Source organism: Aegilops tauschii, chromosome 4 (assembly GCF_002575655.3).
Source record: "Aegilops tauschii subsp. strangulata cultivar AL8/78 chromosome 4, Aet v6.0, whole genome shotgun sequence".
Taxonomy (NCBI): domain Eukaryota; kingdom Viridiplantae; phylum Streptophyta; class Magnoliopsida; order Poales; family Poaceae; genus Aegilops; species Aegilops tauschii.
The window spans coordinates 353,763,825-353,779,232 of record NC_053038.3 but is presented as its reverse complement, the minus strand read 5'-3'; the positions used below and the strand labels follow the sequence as shown (position 1 = coordinate 353,779,232).

General features: G+C 44.0%; 1 protein-coding gene across 4 annotated transcripts; it reads right to left on the bottom strand.

The window, feature by feature from the left end:
- Positions 1 to 1,124: 1,124 nt before the first annotated feature.
- LOC109780227 (uric acid degradation bifunctional protein TTL) lies at positions 1,125 to 5,137 on the bottom strand. 4 transcript variants are annotated; one of them, XM_020338810.4, is made up of 7 exons: positions 4,786 to 5,137; positions 3,666 to 3,831; positions 3,487 to 3,560; positions 3,352 to 3,409; positions 3,172 to 3,273; positions 2,588 to 2,744; positions 1,125 to 1,684 (listed from the first exon to the last, which is right to left on the bottom strand). In XM_020338810.4, the coding sequence occupies exons 2-7, from the start codon at positions 3,807 to 3,809 to the stop codon at positions 1,296 to 1,298; spliced, it is 924 nt and encodes a 307-aa protein (XP_020194399.1). In that variant the 5' UTR covers positions 3,810 to 3,831; positions 4,786 to 5,137; the 3' UTR covers positions 1,125 to 1,295. The 4 variants fall into 4 exon arrangements, with proteins under 4 accessions (XP_020194399.1, XP_020194397.1, XP_020194398.1 ...); XM_020338808.4 differs by having other exon boundaries at positions 1,125 to 1,759; positions 4,786 to 5,132; XM_020338809.4 differs by having other exon boundaries at positions 1,125 to 1,759; positions 2,624 to 2,744; positions 4,786 to 5,114.
- Positions 5,138 to 15,408: the final 10,271 nt, after the last annotated feature.

Here is a 15,408-nt window from a genome sequence, read left to right as displayed (position 1 = left end):
GCCAGGCGGCGGCTGCCCCCCCCCCCCCCCCCCCCCCCGCGTCCTTCCGCCGCTGGAAGGACCAGTCGGACAATGACAATGGCAGCACTGACGACGACGAAGGTGCCGTCCGCCAGCCTGGCCAGGCATACAAGGTCACCATCCGCTACAAATGAGTTTTTTTTTTAAGTTTTGGTTGAACGGTGAAATATCGTCCGGTTTATGTAAATTATGTCCGAACTTGTGTCTGTTTGCATGAATTCTATCGTGCTTGCATGAATTATGTCTGAATTTGTTTGTATTGCGGGCGGATATCCGTTTTGGGGGGCAGCATTGGAGTTGGAGATGCCCTAGAACGTCGTTGTGGTCGTCTTGGTGAAAAGAAAATACCTAATTTGATCTTCCGTTATGTTTGTGACGTATCCTCGTAAAAAGAAAATACCTAATTTGATCTTCCGTTAGGTTGCTGAACATGCAGGCTACAGATTTTATTGCACGTAACTTGTATCACAGTGTATGGTCGAAGTTTGATTGTTCGTTATCTGCGAACAGATTTGTGCAAAGCTAAATTCGGATCCTGCATAATTCTTCGATGAATCTCTGAGACACATTTTTAAAACAACTTTTGGCAAAACCAAAGGTATGTCTAGCACAACTAATTCATGTTAGAACCTCGCCAAGCAGCAATTACCATATGATATTATGTCTAAACAAAACATATGATTACGTAGTTGTCAACACTTACTTGGGCAAATCACCTGAATGCAGCTCGTAAAGGAATACACGAACACCACTCAAAATTAGTACATCTACGTGTTAGTATCTGTTTTTTATGTTCTCCAACAAATTTCTTCTGAGAAATTAAAACATTGCTTTAATTATTATAACTATATGTAACATAAAATCGTATTACATGTTCCATCTGTTACAATGTCTCTAAAATTTCTGAAAATCCAGCAATAACATGCGGGTCATCATCTAGTTACCATAGATGGAGCACTCGGGGCTCGGCACGTGGCGAGCTATCTGTCACTCGTAGTACTGCCTCCACCTCGATGGTAAAGTATGCGACATGTCAAATCTAGCAGTGGAGATGTAATACCACACTCGAGGTCACCAATCATAAATAGCAAGTGATAGAAGTATTTAAACAAACTGCTCCAATGCCAACTGCATACTCAAGCTTCCCATTACACGGAACAACATTATTCAAGTATAACAATGTCAGTGCCAACTAAACACCATGATTTACGACCATTTATGCTTGTTCCAGAACACCACCATCACTCAATGTGGTTTACACACAAATTGACAGCTTAGCTGCCACGGTAAGTGGTAAAAGAAAAAGGAGAATGCAAGAGAGGGACATGGAAATGCTCGGTCGTCTGGCTTCTTTTTATCTCAAATATGATGCTCACGTAAGGGAAGAACCCTGACGGTGCATACTTGGAGGTATTGAAACTTATGCGGTAGAAACCAGGAGCGACATTGTCAACGTTGTCCATCAGCTGACCGCTGCGTCCATCATTGTTTGTTATCGAAGTGCCTAGGGTTGTCCATCCCTTGAATTCTTTGTTGTCAAATGACGGGGGACTTGTAGCGTCCTTCCACATCTCCAGGTGAACTTCAATTCCAGCTGCTGGCGATCCAAGAGCCGTGTCCAGCACATGGGTTGTGATAGGAGGGCGTGTCCGGTTGGAGCTACCTGTAATTTCAGGAGCTTTATTGGCAGAATGCTGGGAAAGAGCTCCAAGGTGTGCACCAATAATCCGCATCCGATCTATTTGAAATTTTTAATGAAGCTTAAGAAAGCAAAATTACCAAAAGTTGCACAGATATAAAAACTACTACCGCAGATAATCAACTGCACAAGCAAAGTACACGAAACAGTCCAGATAATCATGGAGGTACAGACTACGAACAATTCTGGTGCAAGAAATTGATAACAATCCAAGCCCCAGATAGAAGAAAAAAACAAAGATCCATGCCCAGGAGTCGTCTTTCCAGAGTTCAATCAGCAATGACAATATTTTCATGGTGCAAACACAGTCAATGTCAATACAGTGTGAAGAATGAATCTTGCACTTTATCTCTTCCATGTAGACTATATTTTCTATTTGTCAAGAGATAATTCAGTTGGCTTCAGGCAAACAAAGTTATTGTGTGTAATAATTGCAACAGTAGATCTTTATTTAGCATCAGCCATTTGCAAACACTAGTCAGTATTCTATTGTTTGCAGATTAGATATACCAACCTATGGGGCGCAACCATATCTTCAGCTCAAAGTGAAAAATTACATAACATCAAAACAATTCAACTGGTGCCTTGCAAGTAGCAGTGTAGCACGAATGTACGGAAAGACCAAAAACACATAGTGAAATTGCTCACTCAACTGAACTGGCTTATGAAAATGAAAGGACAGAAATTCCAGGCTTGGTAGCATTGAGCAAATAGACCAATAAGACACCAATCTTAGGAAAGCATGAGCATGCGAGGTCAATATTCAAGTTTAACTATAGGATATATAAGAAAAAAGGCTCAAACAAGTGGATAAAAAAGAGCAGATGTCTATTTTACCACAGAATGTGTCAACGGATAATTCTATACCTGCTGCTTTATCCGGTTGGCTAATATGATTTTCACCTGAAGTAGGGGGAGCAGCAGTTTCTGCCGAGAAAAGCTTTGCAAGACGCAGCTCAGTTATCTTCAGTTCTTCCTCTGCCGCAGCCTCAAGCTCAACAATTGGCCTATTTGCATAACGCCTCTGGAAAGAGAAGCAGGATGATAAGATAACTTCAAAATCATTACAGAGATAGAAAGAAAAACATTGTATCAAGGCTTTATAGTAATATGATTTTGTGATCAAGTCATAGCGTGCGCAGTACACTGTATCAGGGCTAAACTTAAAATTAAATACCCAAGGTGATGTGAAAAGCCAAAGGAACATAATTTAGTTTCAATTTAAAAAATCTGGCCCATTGAGGAAGGCCACTATTGTCATTCAGAAAACAGTAGTTCTTCCATGATTCTGATTTTACTGGTATTTCACAGATCACAATACCACAACATCTAAGAGAGAGGGCTAATAGCAGACTTTTAAACACAAACCACGTTACTGCTGCACAAATTGTTGAGATGACCTGAACAAGCATACATGCCAATTACAGAATTTAGGATAGGCATATGCCGACCTTAAGCTCAGCTAAAACCTCAGGGGCAGTCCTCCCAGACGCGCATATCATGAACACAAACCCAAACTTCTCCCTGTATTTGGCATTCCACTCGGACAACTCCTGCAACAGTTTCAAGAAACCGAATTGAGTCCACAAATCAGATCACAGATGCAACAAACACAGTGAACAGTGTAGCACCTGAGCGGTCGAATCAGTGGCTGTGGAAAGCGCAGCTGATTGCTCTTCCTTGCTCCACCTGCAGTGACTGACGATCAATGACAGGAAGAAGCGAACATTACTGAGCTCAGCAGAAGTAGAAGCAAGGAAACCGACTTGGAGACGGAGGAGGAGGTCGTTCCGATGGGCGGGTGGGCGGCGAAGGCCTCCAGCCATCCAGTCACGTCCACCTTGATTTGTTCCACGCCAAGCATGTATCAGTACGGGAAATGAGGGGGATTCAGACTGGAGGATGGGTGCGGAGAAGAGATATTCCGAGATCAAGAGCTACCTACCTCGTTGAGCCAGATGCAGCGGGCGGCAATAAGTGCGTTGGTGAGAGAATCGAAGGGGGAGGTAGCGGCCAGTGCGGCGGCAAAGCGGCGGCTGCCGTTCACACGCAGCACATCCTCCACAGTCAGCGGCCTCAATGTCGCCATCTCAACTGGTTGATTTGCTCCACTGCGCAAGACAGTGTTTGATTGAATTAGAGATGTTTAAAAGTGTACTCATTGATTAGAGGAAATGGGAGTTTAAGGTTGTGTTTGTTTGGGGTACCCAGAATCAACAAGATAGTGTTTTCCTAACAATGAATGTTCATGTCAAACAGGACACACGATACATTGTCAAGTTGACTTGTGTGATTATTTTAAAGAAATGTCTGCTGGAGGATGATGTAACCTTCTGAACGATTTTTGAATATATAGCCTTCATATCACTGAGCTTTCATGCTGAATATAAAGCCTTCGTATCATCCCAACAATTTCTTAAACTGCCTCTTTACATAGTTTCTCCAGGTCTTTGCTTTAAACTCACCCATTAAGCCCTTATAGCCAGCGGGAGTTAAGGACCTCGTTGGCCTATTTCCAAGCTTTCTTGTGCAGAGGCACACTCACAAAAAGTTATGGTGGCCGCTCAATCCCATCTATATAGCCAATTATCAATTTGGAAATTTCTATAAACATATGATAACAGCAGTACCAATCCACATTATTAGCAGAGCACACCCAAGCTGCACAGCACACGCACAGAGCACACGCCAAGCACATGAATCTTATTTGCTGCTTCGTTTGATTTGAAAAAAATCACTTGTCCTGGTTACTCGAAAGACTAGTAAAGGTGAGAAGCAAGACTAAGCCAAGGAGCATCCTCAACCTGTATTTTACTGGTAATTTATGAGGTCAGGCACACTGGAATTTAGGTTCAGAAGCATTTTCCTGTAATGGGTTGTGTCACCCACGATTAGTAAACTCTAGAAAATGTATGTTGTGATGACTAAATAAGTTAACTAGCACAGCTCTGAAAAAACGGAGAGAAAGCCTATTCTTAATAGCCTACAGTTGCTGTGATCATTGCTCTGTATACACGCACAGCACACGCACAGAGATGAGAGGGAAAGGAGTTTAGGGGCGCTACCTTGGGCCTCGGTGCGTGGTGGCGAACGCGGAGGCGGGAGAGGAGTTGACGAGGAACGGCGGAGCAGGGCGGCGGGCGGCGTCAGAGTCTAAGAGGAACGGGGCGGCGGTGTCGGTGACCTCGGGCGTTGGGCGTGGAGGAGAAAGGGAAGCTCGGGGTGGGGGGTTTGGGGGCGGTTGGATCCGATCCACCGGCCGGAGGAGCGTAGGGAGTCCGGCCGCCGGAGATCTCTCGGGTGGAGGCAACTGCGGGACGAGAGGATACCAAGCCCCAGTGAGTTCTGTCGGGATCGGGCGACAGGGCGAGGAGTCTAGCACATGCCGTATAAGAGCATCTCTAGCAGATGTGCTGTAAGAGCATCTCCAAAAGCGCCCCCGACGGCCCCAGGCCGACTTTTTTCACGCCGGTACAAAAAAAAAAAACCTCAGTTGCGTCTTCAAGACGCGAAAATCCGCCGGCTCGATCCGTTTTTGGGCCTGGCGATCCCAGGCCAAACCCAGCGCATTGGGGGGCGTTTGGGGGCTCCGTCGGAAGGGAAAACCGCGTCTGGGCCACACTGTCAGGTGAAAAGTCATCTTGCACGTCCAGATTCGCCCTCCCTCGCGCGCACGCCTTCCCACCGCCTTGCCGACCCGGTGCCGCCCACACCCCCCACCACAGCTAGATAGGCCATTCTCCGACGGAAAAAAGAGAGGGTTTCGCTGCGGCACCCTCTCCACCATCTTCCTGGATGAGTTTTCCGGCACTCCTGCCGCATAGGGCGGGATACCGACTGCTGTGCACCCACCACGCCCGCCAGGTGTTCGGCGATTTGTCTGCTCGGCGATGGACTCGGACGACGAGGAGGCGCTCCCGGCGTTGCTGGAGGAGGAAGCCGATGCCGACGTCCAGGACGAAGAGCATCTCATGGTCCTCGCCGTCCTGGCCGGCCTGCTCGCGAGCAATGCAAAGCCGCGGCGAGGTGGCTCGGCGCCGGGGCGGTTGAAAGCGAAGAACTGGCATCGACTGGAAGGCTATTGCTTGCTCTACTCCGACTGAAGGAAATATGCCCTAGAGGCAATAATAAAGTGTTGGGGATCGTGGCAGAATTTTAAAATTTCCTACGCATCACCAAGATCCATCTATAGAGTATACTAGCAACGAGGGGAAAGGAGTGCATCTACATACCCTTGTAGATCGCGAGCGGAAGCGTTCTAATGAACGGGATTGATGGAGTCGTACTCGTCGTGATCCAAATCACCGATGACCGAGTGCCGAACGGACGGCACCTCCGCGTTCAACACACGTACGGAGCAGCGACGTCTCCTCCTTCTTGATCCAGCAAGGGGAACGGAGAGGTTGATAGAGATCCAGCAGCATGACGGCGTGGTGGTGGATGTAGCGGGGATCTCGGCAGGGCTTCGCCAAGCTTCTGCGAGAGGGAGAGGTGTTGCAGGCGGAGAGGGAGGCGCCAGGGGCTGTGGTATTGCTGCCCTCCCTCCCCCCCACTATATATAGGCCCCCTGGGAGGGGGGCGCCGGCCCTGGATCCCATCTACAAGGGGGGGCGTCGGCCAGGGGGGAAACTTGCCCCCCAAGGCAAGTGGGGCGCCCCCCACCCCAGGGTTTCCAACCCTAGGCGCAGGGGGGAGGCCCATGGGGGGCGCCCCAGCCCACTAAGGGCTGGTTCCCTTCCCACTTCAGCCCATGGGGCCCTCCGGGATAGGTGGCCCCACCCGGTGGACCCCCGGGACCCTTTCGGTGGTCCCGGTACAATACCGGTGACCCCCGAAACTTTCCCGGTGGCCGAAACTTGACTTCCTATATATAATTCTTCACCTTCGGACCATTCCGGAACTCCTCGTGACGTCCGGGATCCCATCCGGGACTCCAAACAACTTTCGGGTTTCCGCATACTAATATCTCTACAACCCTAGCGTCACCGAACCTTAAGTGTGTAGACCCTACGGGTTCGGGAGACATGCAGACATGACCGAGACGCCTCTCCGGTCAATAACCAACAGCGGGATATGGATACCCATGTTGGCTCCCACATGTTCCATGATGATCTCATCGGATGAACCACGATGTCGAGGATTCAATCAATCCCGTATACAATTCCCTTTGTCAATCGGTATGTTACTTGCCCGAGATTCGATCGTCGGTATCCAATACCTTGTTCAATCTCGTTACCGGCAAGTCTCTTTACTCGTACCGTAATGCATGATCCCGTGACTAACTCCTTAGTCACATTGAGCTCATTATGATGATGCACTACCGAGTGGGCCCAGAGATACCTCTCCGTCACACGGAGTGACAAATCCCAGTCTCGATCCGTGCCAACCCAACAGACACTTTCGGAGATACCCGTAGTGTACCTTTATAGTCACCCAGTTACGTTGTGACGTTTGGTGCACCAAAGCACTCCTACGGTATCCGGGAGTTGCACGATCTCATGGTCTAAGGAAATGATACTTGACATTGGAAAAGCTCTAGCAAACGAACTACACGATCTTTTGTGCTATGCTTAGGATTGGGTCTTGTCCATCACATCATTCTCCTAATGATGTGATCCCGTTATCAACGACATCCAATGTCCATAGTCAGGAAACCATGACTATCTGTTGATCAACAAGCTAGTCAACTAGAGGCTCACTAGGGACATGTTGTGGCCTATGTATTCACACATGTATTACGATTTCCGGATAACACAATTATAGCATGAACAATAGACAATTATCATGAACAAAGAAATATAATAATAACCATTTATTATTGCCTCTAGGGCATATTTCCAACATAAAGTTATTATTTATTTCCTTATTTCATGATAAATGTTTATTATTCATGCTAGAATTGTATTAATCGGAAACATAATACTTGTGTGAATACAAAGACAAACAGAGTGTCACTAGTATGCCTCTACTTGACTAGCTCGTTGATCAAAGATGGTTATGTTTCCTTGCCATTGACATGAGTTGTCATTTGATTAACGGGATCACATCATTAGGAGAATGATGTGATGAAGGAAGAGGTGGAGGACACACCCAAAGAAGAACCAAATAAACCCTGCACCAAGTCATGCTATTCATGTGGAGAAGAAGGACACATCTCCCAAAATTGTCTGAATGGGGATTTAGTAGAATTTCCGACAGAGGAAGTAGAGTATGACCCACAGGAAATAGAAGCCCTGATTGGAACGGAAAAGTCCAGGAAGAAAAGTAGATTGGATCCCAGGAACAACCCAATTTCTACAAAGAGAGACCTAAGTCATATCACATGTTACGGGTGCAAAAATTCAGGACACTACCACAATGATTGCCCAAAAGGGAAGATGAGGACCCCAGGAGGCTATATAATCACAAGGAAACCCCGAGATATGTCAGAAGTAATATGTTTCCGTTGTGATGAAGCAGGGCACTTTGCCAGAGAATGCCCCAAGGAGACGGAGACTTGTGACAAATAGTTGAGTGCAACGAGAAATATAGTAGTAGTAGTGTGGACATTTCTTTTATTAGTGAGGTGTCGGATTGAGGCATGTAATGGAATGCAGGAGATTGTAATAATTTGAGAATCAATAAAGTTAGCATCATTGGTATTGATTTGGATTCTATGAGTTGTTACTCTATGAAGAAAGATTCTGACCATTTTCGAGGATATGAGAAATATGGTCTATGGAAGATTGTGCATTTTAAAGGTGGTAGTACCCTGTGAGGAAACTTGACCCTTGGAAAAAGGTAATGATATTCCACGAAGTGGATTTCGAACAAAATAAGTATGAGTTTTATCTTGATATGTTGGATACCCCAAGAATATGAGGGTATGGAGTATTATTGGATGTAAAGGAGGTAGTCTATGAAATTGGAGACGGAGCATGTCTTCGTGTGTTCCCTCTGCGAGGAGTTAAACTATTGGAGTTAAGGGAAAGTTAGCCCCGAGATTTGTAGGACCATACCGAGTTTTGGAGCGTATGGGAGAAGTAGCCAACAAGCTGGAGTCACCCGAAGGACTGTCATGAGTTCATGATGTGTTTCACCTTTCCCAGTTGAAGAAGTGCCATGCAGAGATGGCCAATATTCCCCTGTAAGGACGCTTGACCCTGGAAAGGATAATGATGTTCCACGAAGTGGAGTATGGACTTCATAAGTATAAGTTTTATCTCGGTATGTGGGATATCCCCCGAGGATGAAGAGATAAATTACTATTGGATATAAAAGAGGTATGATGTTGGAAATATGTATCAATGGAAATTCCATGATGAGTCTGAGTAATCATGTCCTAGTTTGGTGCCCATAGAAGGAAGGAAGACAGTACAATTGGATGGATTTAAGAATACCAGGAAGTTGGATGTTGGATTAATGATCAGTTGCTCGATGATAAGTTCAAGAACTACAAGTGATGAGGTGGGCCCATAACCCACAGGCCCCAGGACCTGCCAAGAAGCAAGTACACTCTTGTTGAATGAAAACCCTGGAAGAAGTTACGATTTTATCGACAGACGATTTTATAGGAGTAACGCAAAAACCTGAGAGTTGTGAAGGAACGATAGATGTTTGTTTGGCTTGCAGAATCCATGGATTTATCTGAACTTGGTTCGTCGACAAGAGAAATTCTGCAATGCTTGTGAGGATGACCGAGTGTTAGAATGCGAGATTCGCTAAACCATATACAAGGTAATGATTTGGGTGCGGGATGGATTGATCACCATACCGACTTACTCTTATTATTCGCTTTGCTATACGGGATGGTAAATCTGAGTGACCTACCTATAGTAGAGAGACGACGGTATTAAACCTTGCTTGAACCTTAGAATGGTATAAGAATGTTTCCCTTGTACATGGCAGTTGATGCCAATCGTAGGTTATACGGTGAGGATCAACCCAGACCCATTTTCCTGCAAGAGAAACCATAAATTGTTGACCACCAGGAGATGTCGATAGTTGTTTAGTATTGGCGCCAGACCCGTCAGCTATGAAGACCCAGTCTCGGAATAACCTTACCGAGATGAAAGACAGAAGAATTGAGGAAAAGGTTATGCCGCTACCCAAAGAGCCAGAGAAGGAATTTTTCCGAGAATCTGAGAAGACTGACACTGTCAACAACAAGGATGGAGTATACGAGTTTTGATGAAACCGTAACAATGATTCTAAGGGTGGTAGCACCCCAGACCCTGAGATGATCGATGGATTTTGAGGAGACCCCAAACCTAACCTATTTCTTTCTAGCCTCTCTGAATCTCGAGGACGAGATTCATTTTAAGGGTGGTAGGTTTGTAACATCCCAAAATTCTAAATTTTGGAATGTTATAATAAACAGATAGATTGGATTGATTGTTTGATTGATTGACTGAAAGTGAGTGGAATTCGAAATCTTTTGAAAGTTAAATGAGAGGGAATAAAAGGACTTTCCCAAACTTTCATTTTGCTTTTATGATCTCCATGAATTCAAATTCCTTTCACCACAAAACCCTGGAGAGAAGATGACATGACTTCTTCCATTTATTTAAATGACAAGGGGTGTTGAAAATATTTCCCATTTAAGAAACTTTATGAAACTCAATGATTTTCACGAGAGAAGATAAAATGACTTCTTCAAAAAAATATGAAATATGAGTTGGGAGTTTCAAAGGTCAAATTCAAAGTCCTTTTGGAAATCCTTTTAGTTTGGAGTTATTTGAGTCTTATTCAAATTATTTTTCTCCAAAATAAAAATATACAGAAAATAGGGTAACATGATTCCCTACATCAGAAAATTGGAGAAAAATAAATTTAAAATCATTTTGGTATTTTTAAAATGATTTTTATTGGATTTTATTAAGGCAGAAGCACTGTTTGATTTATTAAACTTTGTGTGGATTTTATTTGACTTTACAAAAATGTTATGCTGTAGCAAATCTTTTTCTGCAAATTTTGATATATAATATGCCTATATAAAGTTTTACTTTTATTTTCTTTATTCAGTTTTTCCTTTCCTGTCTCTATTTATAAAAAAAACTACATGCGCGTACTCTGTGACTATATGTCGCCCCCATGCGCAGTATAGTAGCTTTTGGCGCCCCATTGTTTTTTTCTGTTAAATAGGCCAGGCCCAGCCGGCCATATTCCTCCCCATATTTCTTTTCTATAGTTTTTTTTCTTTCTTTTCTTTCTTTTCAATTGCTAAAAAAAAAAACTGCCGCGCGGCCGGCCGAACCGCTAAGGCCTTTAGGCCCATGCGAGGCGCTCCTTTTTGTCTTTTCGTCTACGTTTAGTCCCACATTGCCTAGCCTTTAACCCCTAAACCTCTTTTCCACCTATAAATATAGACCCATAGAGCCTCCAAAAAATTATCCATTGCGGGTTAAATCAATATTTTGGTTTGACTAGCTAAAAATATATTTCTCCTTTCTGGCGGGACTTTTGGAAGTTGTCTCCACACTCCGAAGTCGTCTTTTCTATACCTTATAAAGGTATATTTATTCGTTCTCTGTATTTATACGTTAGATCTATAATTCTTTTATCCGTAGCTATTTTTTTCTTCTGCAAAACAGCTTGGCCTCGATTTTTCAAATAGCCATAACTTTTTACTCGTTCATCCAAATTAGATGAAACCAGCGCCTATAGTTTCGTCTTGTTTTCACCTATCCAGTTAACCTGTCACGTCAACTTTTTTAAATTTTCAAATTTCGAAATTTGTTCAAATTCATATTCAAACTTCTTTTGTTCATAACTTAAGTTCCGTAACTCCGTTTGAGTTGATTCTTTTTGCAAAGCGAAGCTCTTGACCTAAACTTTCTAATAAGGCCAAATTCACATAATTTTGGTACTGTTAGAAATTGTTTTATGTTGCAAGAGTTATTTGCTTGGTTTTGATGTTTTCCGAAGTGTCTTCTTCGTTCTTCTCGATCTTTTGAGTGATTGCTTATGTGTGGTTACTATTGCTTGCTTACGATAGATTGACCGGAGTGTGACGAGTAGATCTATGCAGAGTATTGAGTGCGAATCATCTTCATCAACATTGCAGGCAAGTTCACACTTTGATCATATCCCTTTTATACCCAGTTTTTATGCATTAGATTTCAACCCTCAAACATTGCATGAGTAGGATTGATAACATGTGGGTATTGGGAAGTAGTTGATGAGGTAGGAACCTATTGCCCTGCATTCAAACCTTGGGAGTTACTTCTACGTTGCTATTATATTGCCATGCTATGCTCGTAGACGTGGATTGGGTTTGAGTGATATTCATGACAGATGTGAGATTGTTAATAATGGTTTACTTAAGGTGGCAACTAAAACTCACATCTGGGTGGATTGAGGTACTTGGGTATTCCAGGATTGCCTGTTTTTCTTTTGGACCGCCACCCAGGCTCAAAGGGATCATGAGATTATTCATGCTAGAAACTTCCGTGTGCAGCCGCAAGCTATTATGGGCTCTAGCATAGTTGACTAGGTTGTGTGAACTCTTACAGTGGTAGACTAGCAGATGTAGGGGAAAGTAGGTGTAACTGTCTACCCATACGTAAGGTGCAAACACTTCTGAAAGACTGTGTCTCGGTCATTCGTTACTCAAACACCATGTAGTGCAAGTAATCCAACGGAGGAGATCGAGTCTTGTGGGGAAAAGTGCGCAAACCTCTGCAGAGTGTACAAACTAATCATGATTAGCCGTGTCCCCGGTTATGGACATCTTGAGTATCTAGTTCTTGGATTATCCCGTTGATCTCATCATATTACTTTAATTAATATTGTTGGGTTAATGATGATACTTAATTGGGATTGAGATGCTGTCAACCATCTCAATGTTTCACAACCACCATGATAGTTAAATAAAATTTATTCCTTTGCAGTAGGGAAAAATTGGCTTTTCGCAAAAACATTATAACCATAGAGCTTTTCCACCAGCCATATATGCATGTAGTGATAGCCTTTGTTTATCATTTCCCTATGGTGTGAATTTGCCAGCATATTCCATGTGCTGACCCATTTTCGGGCTGCAACGTTTCATGTTGCAGGATTCTTACGACGAGTAAGTGATACGTTAGGGTTACGATTTCTACACTCAACTTTGCCGTTGGTGTTGATGGGAATCCACAACCTTGTTACTTCCGCTTTTTGGATTGAGGTAATAGTATTTACGTTACTTTATACATGTGATTTACCTCTGTAATAAATCCTCGAGTACTGTGTGTGTCAGCATACCGATCCAGGGATGACACTTAAGCACAGAGACTTGATCCATTCGGGTCGGGTCGCTACATGTAGAAGTAGAAGTAGTCGTTGGCGTGACGACTTCATGAAGACACAATGATGGAGATCATGGTGTCATGCCGGTGACGAAGATGATCATGGTGCCCTGAAGATGGAGATCAAAGGAGCATAATGATATTGGCCATATCATGTCACTATTTGATTGCATGTGATGTTTATCATGTTTTTGCATCTTATTTGCTTAGAACGACGGTAGTAAGTAAGACGACCCCTTATGATAATTTCAAGAAAAGTGTTCCCCCTAACTGTGCACCGTTGCGAAGGTTCGTTGTTTCGAAGCACCACGTGATGATCGGGTGTGATAGATTCTAACGTTCGAATACAACGGGTGTTGACGAGCCTAGCATGTACAGACATGGCCTCGGAACACACGCAATACACTTAGGTTGACTTGACGAGCCTAGCATGTACAGACATGGCCTCGGAACACGGAGGACCGAAAGGTCGAGCATGAGTCGTATAGAAGATACGATCAACATGGAGATGTTCACCGATCTTGACTAGTCCATCTCACGTGATGATCGGACACGGCCTAGTTAACTCGGATCATGTTTCACTTAGATGACTAGAGGGATGTCTATCTGAGTGGGAGTTCATTGTGTAATTTGATTAGATGAACTTAATTATCATGAACTTAGTCTAAAATCTTTACACTATGTCTTGTAGATCTAATGGCCAACGTTGTCCTCAATTTCAACACGTTCCTAGAGAAAACCAAGCTGAAAGATGATGGCAGCAACTATACGGACTGGGTTCGGAACCTGAGGATCATCCTCATAGTAGCCAAGAAAGATTATGTCTTAGAAGCACCGCTAGGTGAAGCACCAATCCCAGAAAACCAAGACGTTATGAACGCTTGGCAGCAGCGTGCTGATGATTACTCCCTCGTTCAGTGCGGCATGCTTTACAGCTTAGAACCGGGTCTCCAAAAGTGTTTTGAGAAACATGGAGCATATGAGATGTTCGAGGAGCTGAAATTGGTTTTCCAAGCTCATGCCCGGGTCGAGGGATATGAAGTCTCCGACAAGTTCTTCAGCTGTAAAATGGAGGAGAATAGTTCTGTTAGTGAGCACATACTCAGAATGTCTGGGTTGCACAACCGCTTGACTCAGCTGGGAGTTAATCTCCCGGATGACGCGGTCATTGACAGAATCCTCCAGTCGCTTCCACCAAGCTACAAGAGCTTTGTGATGAACTTCAATATGCAGGGGACGGAAAAGACCATTCCTGAGATATATTCAATGCTGAAATCAGCGGAGGTGGAGATCGGAAAAGAACATCAAGTGTTTATGGTGAATAAAACCACTAAGTTCAAGAAGGGCAAGGGTAAGAAGAACTTCAAGAAGGACGGCAAGGGAGTTGCCGCGCCCGGTAAGCCAGTTGCCGGGAAGAAGCCAAGGAATGGACCCAAGCCTGAGACTGAGTGCTTTTATTGCAAGGGAAGTGGTCACTGGAAGCGGAACTGCCCCAAATACTTAGCGGACAAGAAGGCCGGCAACACCAAAGGTATATGTGATATACATGTAATTGATGTGTACCTTACCAGTACTCGTAGTAGCTCCTGGGTATTTGATACCGGTGCGGTTGCTCATATTTGTAACTCAAAACAGGAGCTGCGGAATAAGCGGAGACTAGCAAAGGACGAGGTGACGATGCACGTCGGGAATGGTTCCAAGGTCGATGTGATCGCCGTCGGCACGCTACCTCTACATGTACCTACGGGATTAGTTTTAAACCTCAATAATTGTTATTTAGTGCCAGCTTTGAGCATGAACATTGTATCTGGATCTCGTTTAATTCGAGATGGCTACTCATTTAAATCCGAGAATAATGGTTGTTCTATTTATGAGAGATATGTTTTATGGTCATGCCCTGCTGGTCAATGGTTTATTCTTGATGAATCTCGAACGTGATGTTACACATATTCATAGTGTGAATACCAAAAGATGTAAAGTTGATAACGATAGTCCCACATACTTGTGGCACTGCCGCCTTGGTCACATTGGTGTCAAGCGCATGAAGAAGCTCCATGCAGATGGACTTTTGGAGTCTCTTGATTACGAATCATTTGACACGTGCGAACCATGCCTCATGGGTGAGATGACCAAGACTCCGTTCTCCGGAACAATGGAGCGAGCAACCAACTTATTGGAAATCATACATACCGATGTGTGCGGTCCAATGAGTGTTGAGGCTCGCGGAGGATATCGTTATGTTCTCACTCTCACTGATGACTTAAGTAGATATGGGTATGTCTACCTAATGAAACACAAGTCTGAAACCTTTGAAAAGTTCAAGGAATTTCAGAGTGAGGTTGAGAATCAACGTGACAGGAAAATAAAATTCTTACGATCAGATCGTGGTGGAGAATATTTAAGTCACGAGTTTGGTACACA

What these genes read in the sequence shown, in the direction of transcription:
- LOC109780227 (XM_020338808.4), bottom strand. Translation starts at nt 3,809, where the DNA reads ATGGCGACATTGAGGCCGCTGACTGTGGAGGATGTGCTGCGTGTGAAC. An exon ending in AGGTTTTAGCTGAGCTTAAG is followed by an intron (nt 2,745 to 3,171) that starts GTCGGCATATGC and finishes TTCTCTTTCCAG; the next exon opens with AGGCGTTATGCAAATAGGCC. An exon ending in CCAACCGGATAAAGCAGCAG is followed by an intron (nt 1,760 to 2,587) that starts GTATAGAATTAT and finishes AATTTCAAATAG; the next exon opens with ATCGGATGCGGATTATTGGT.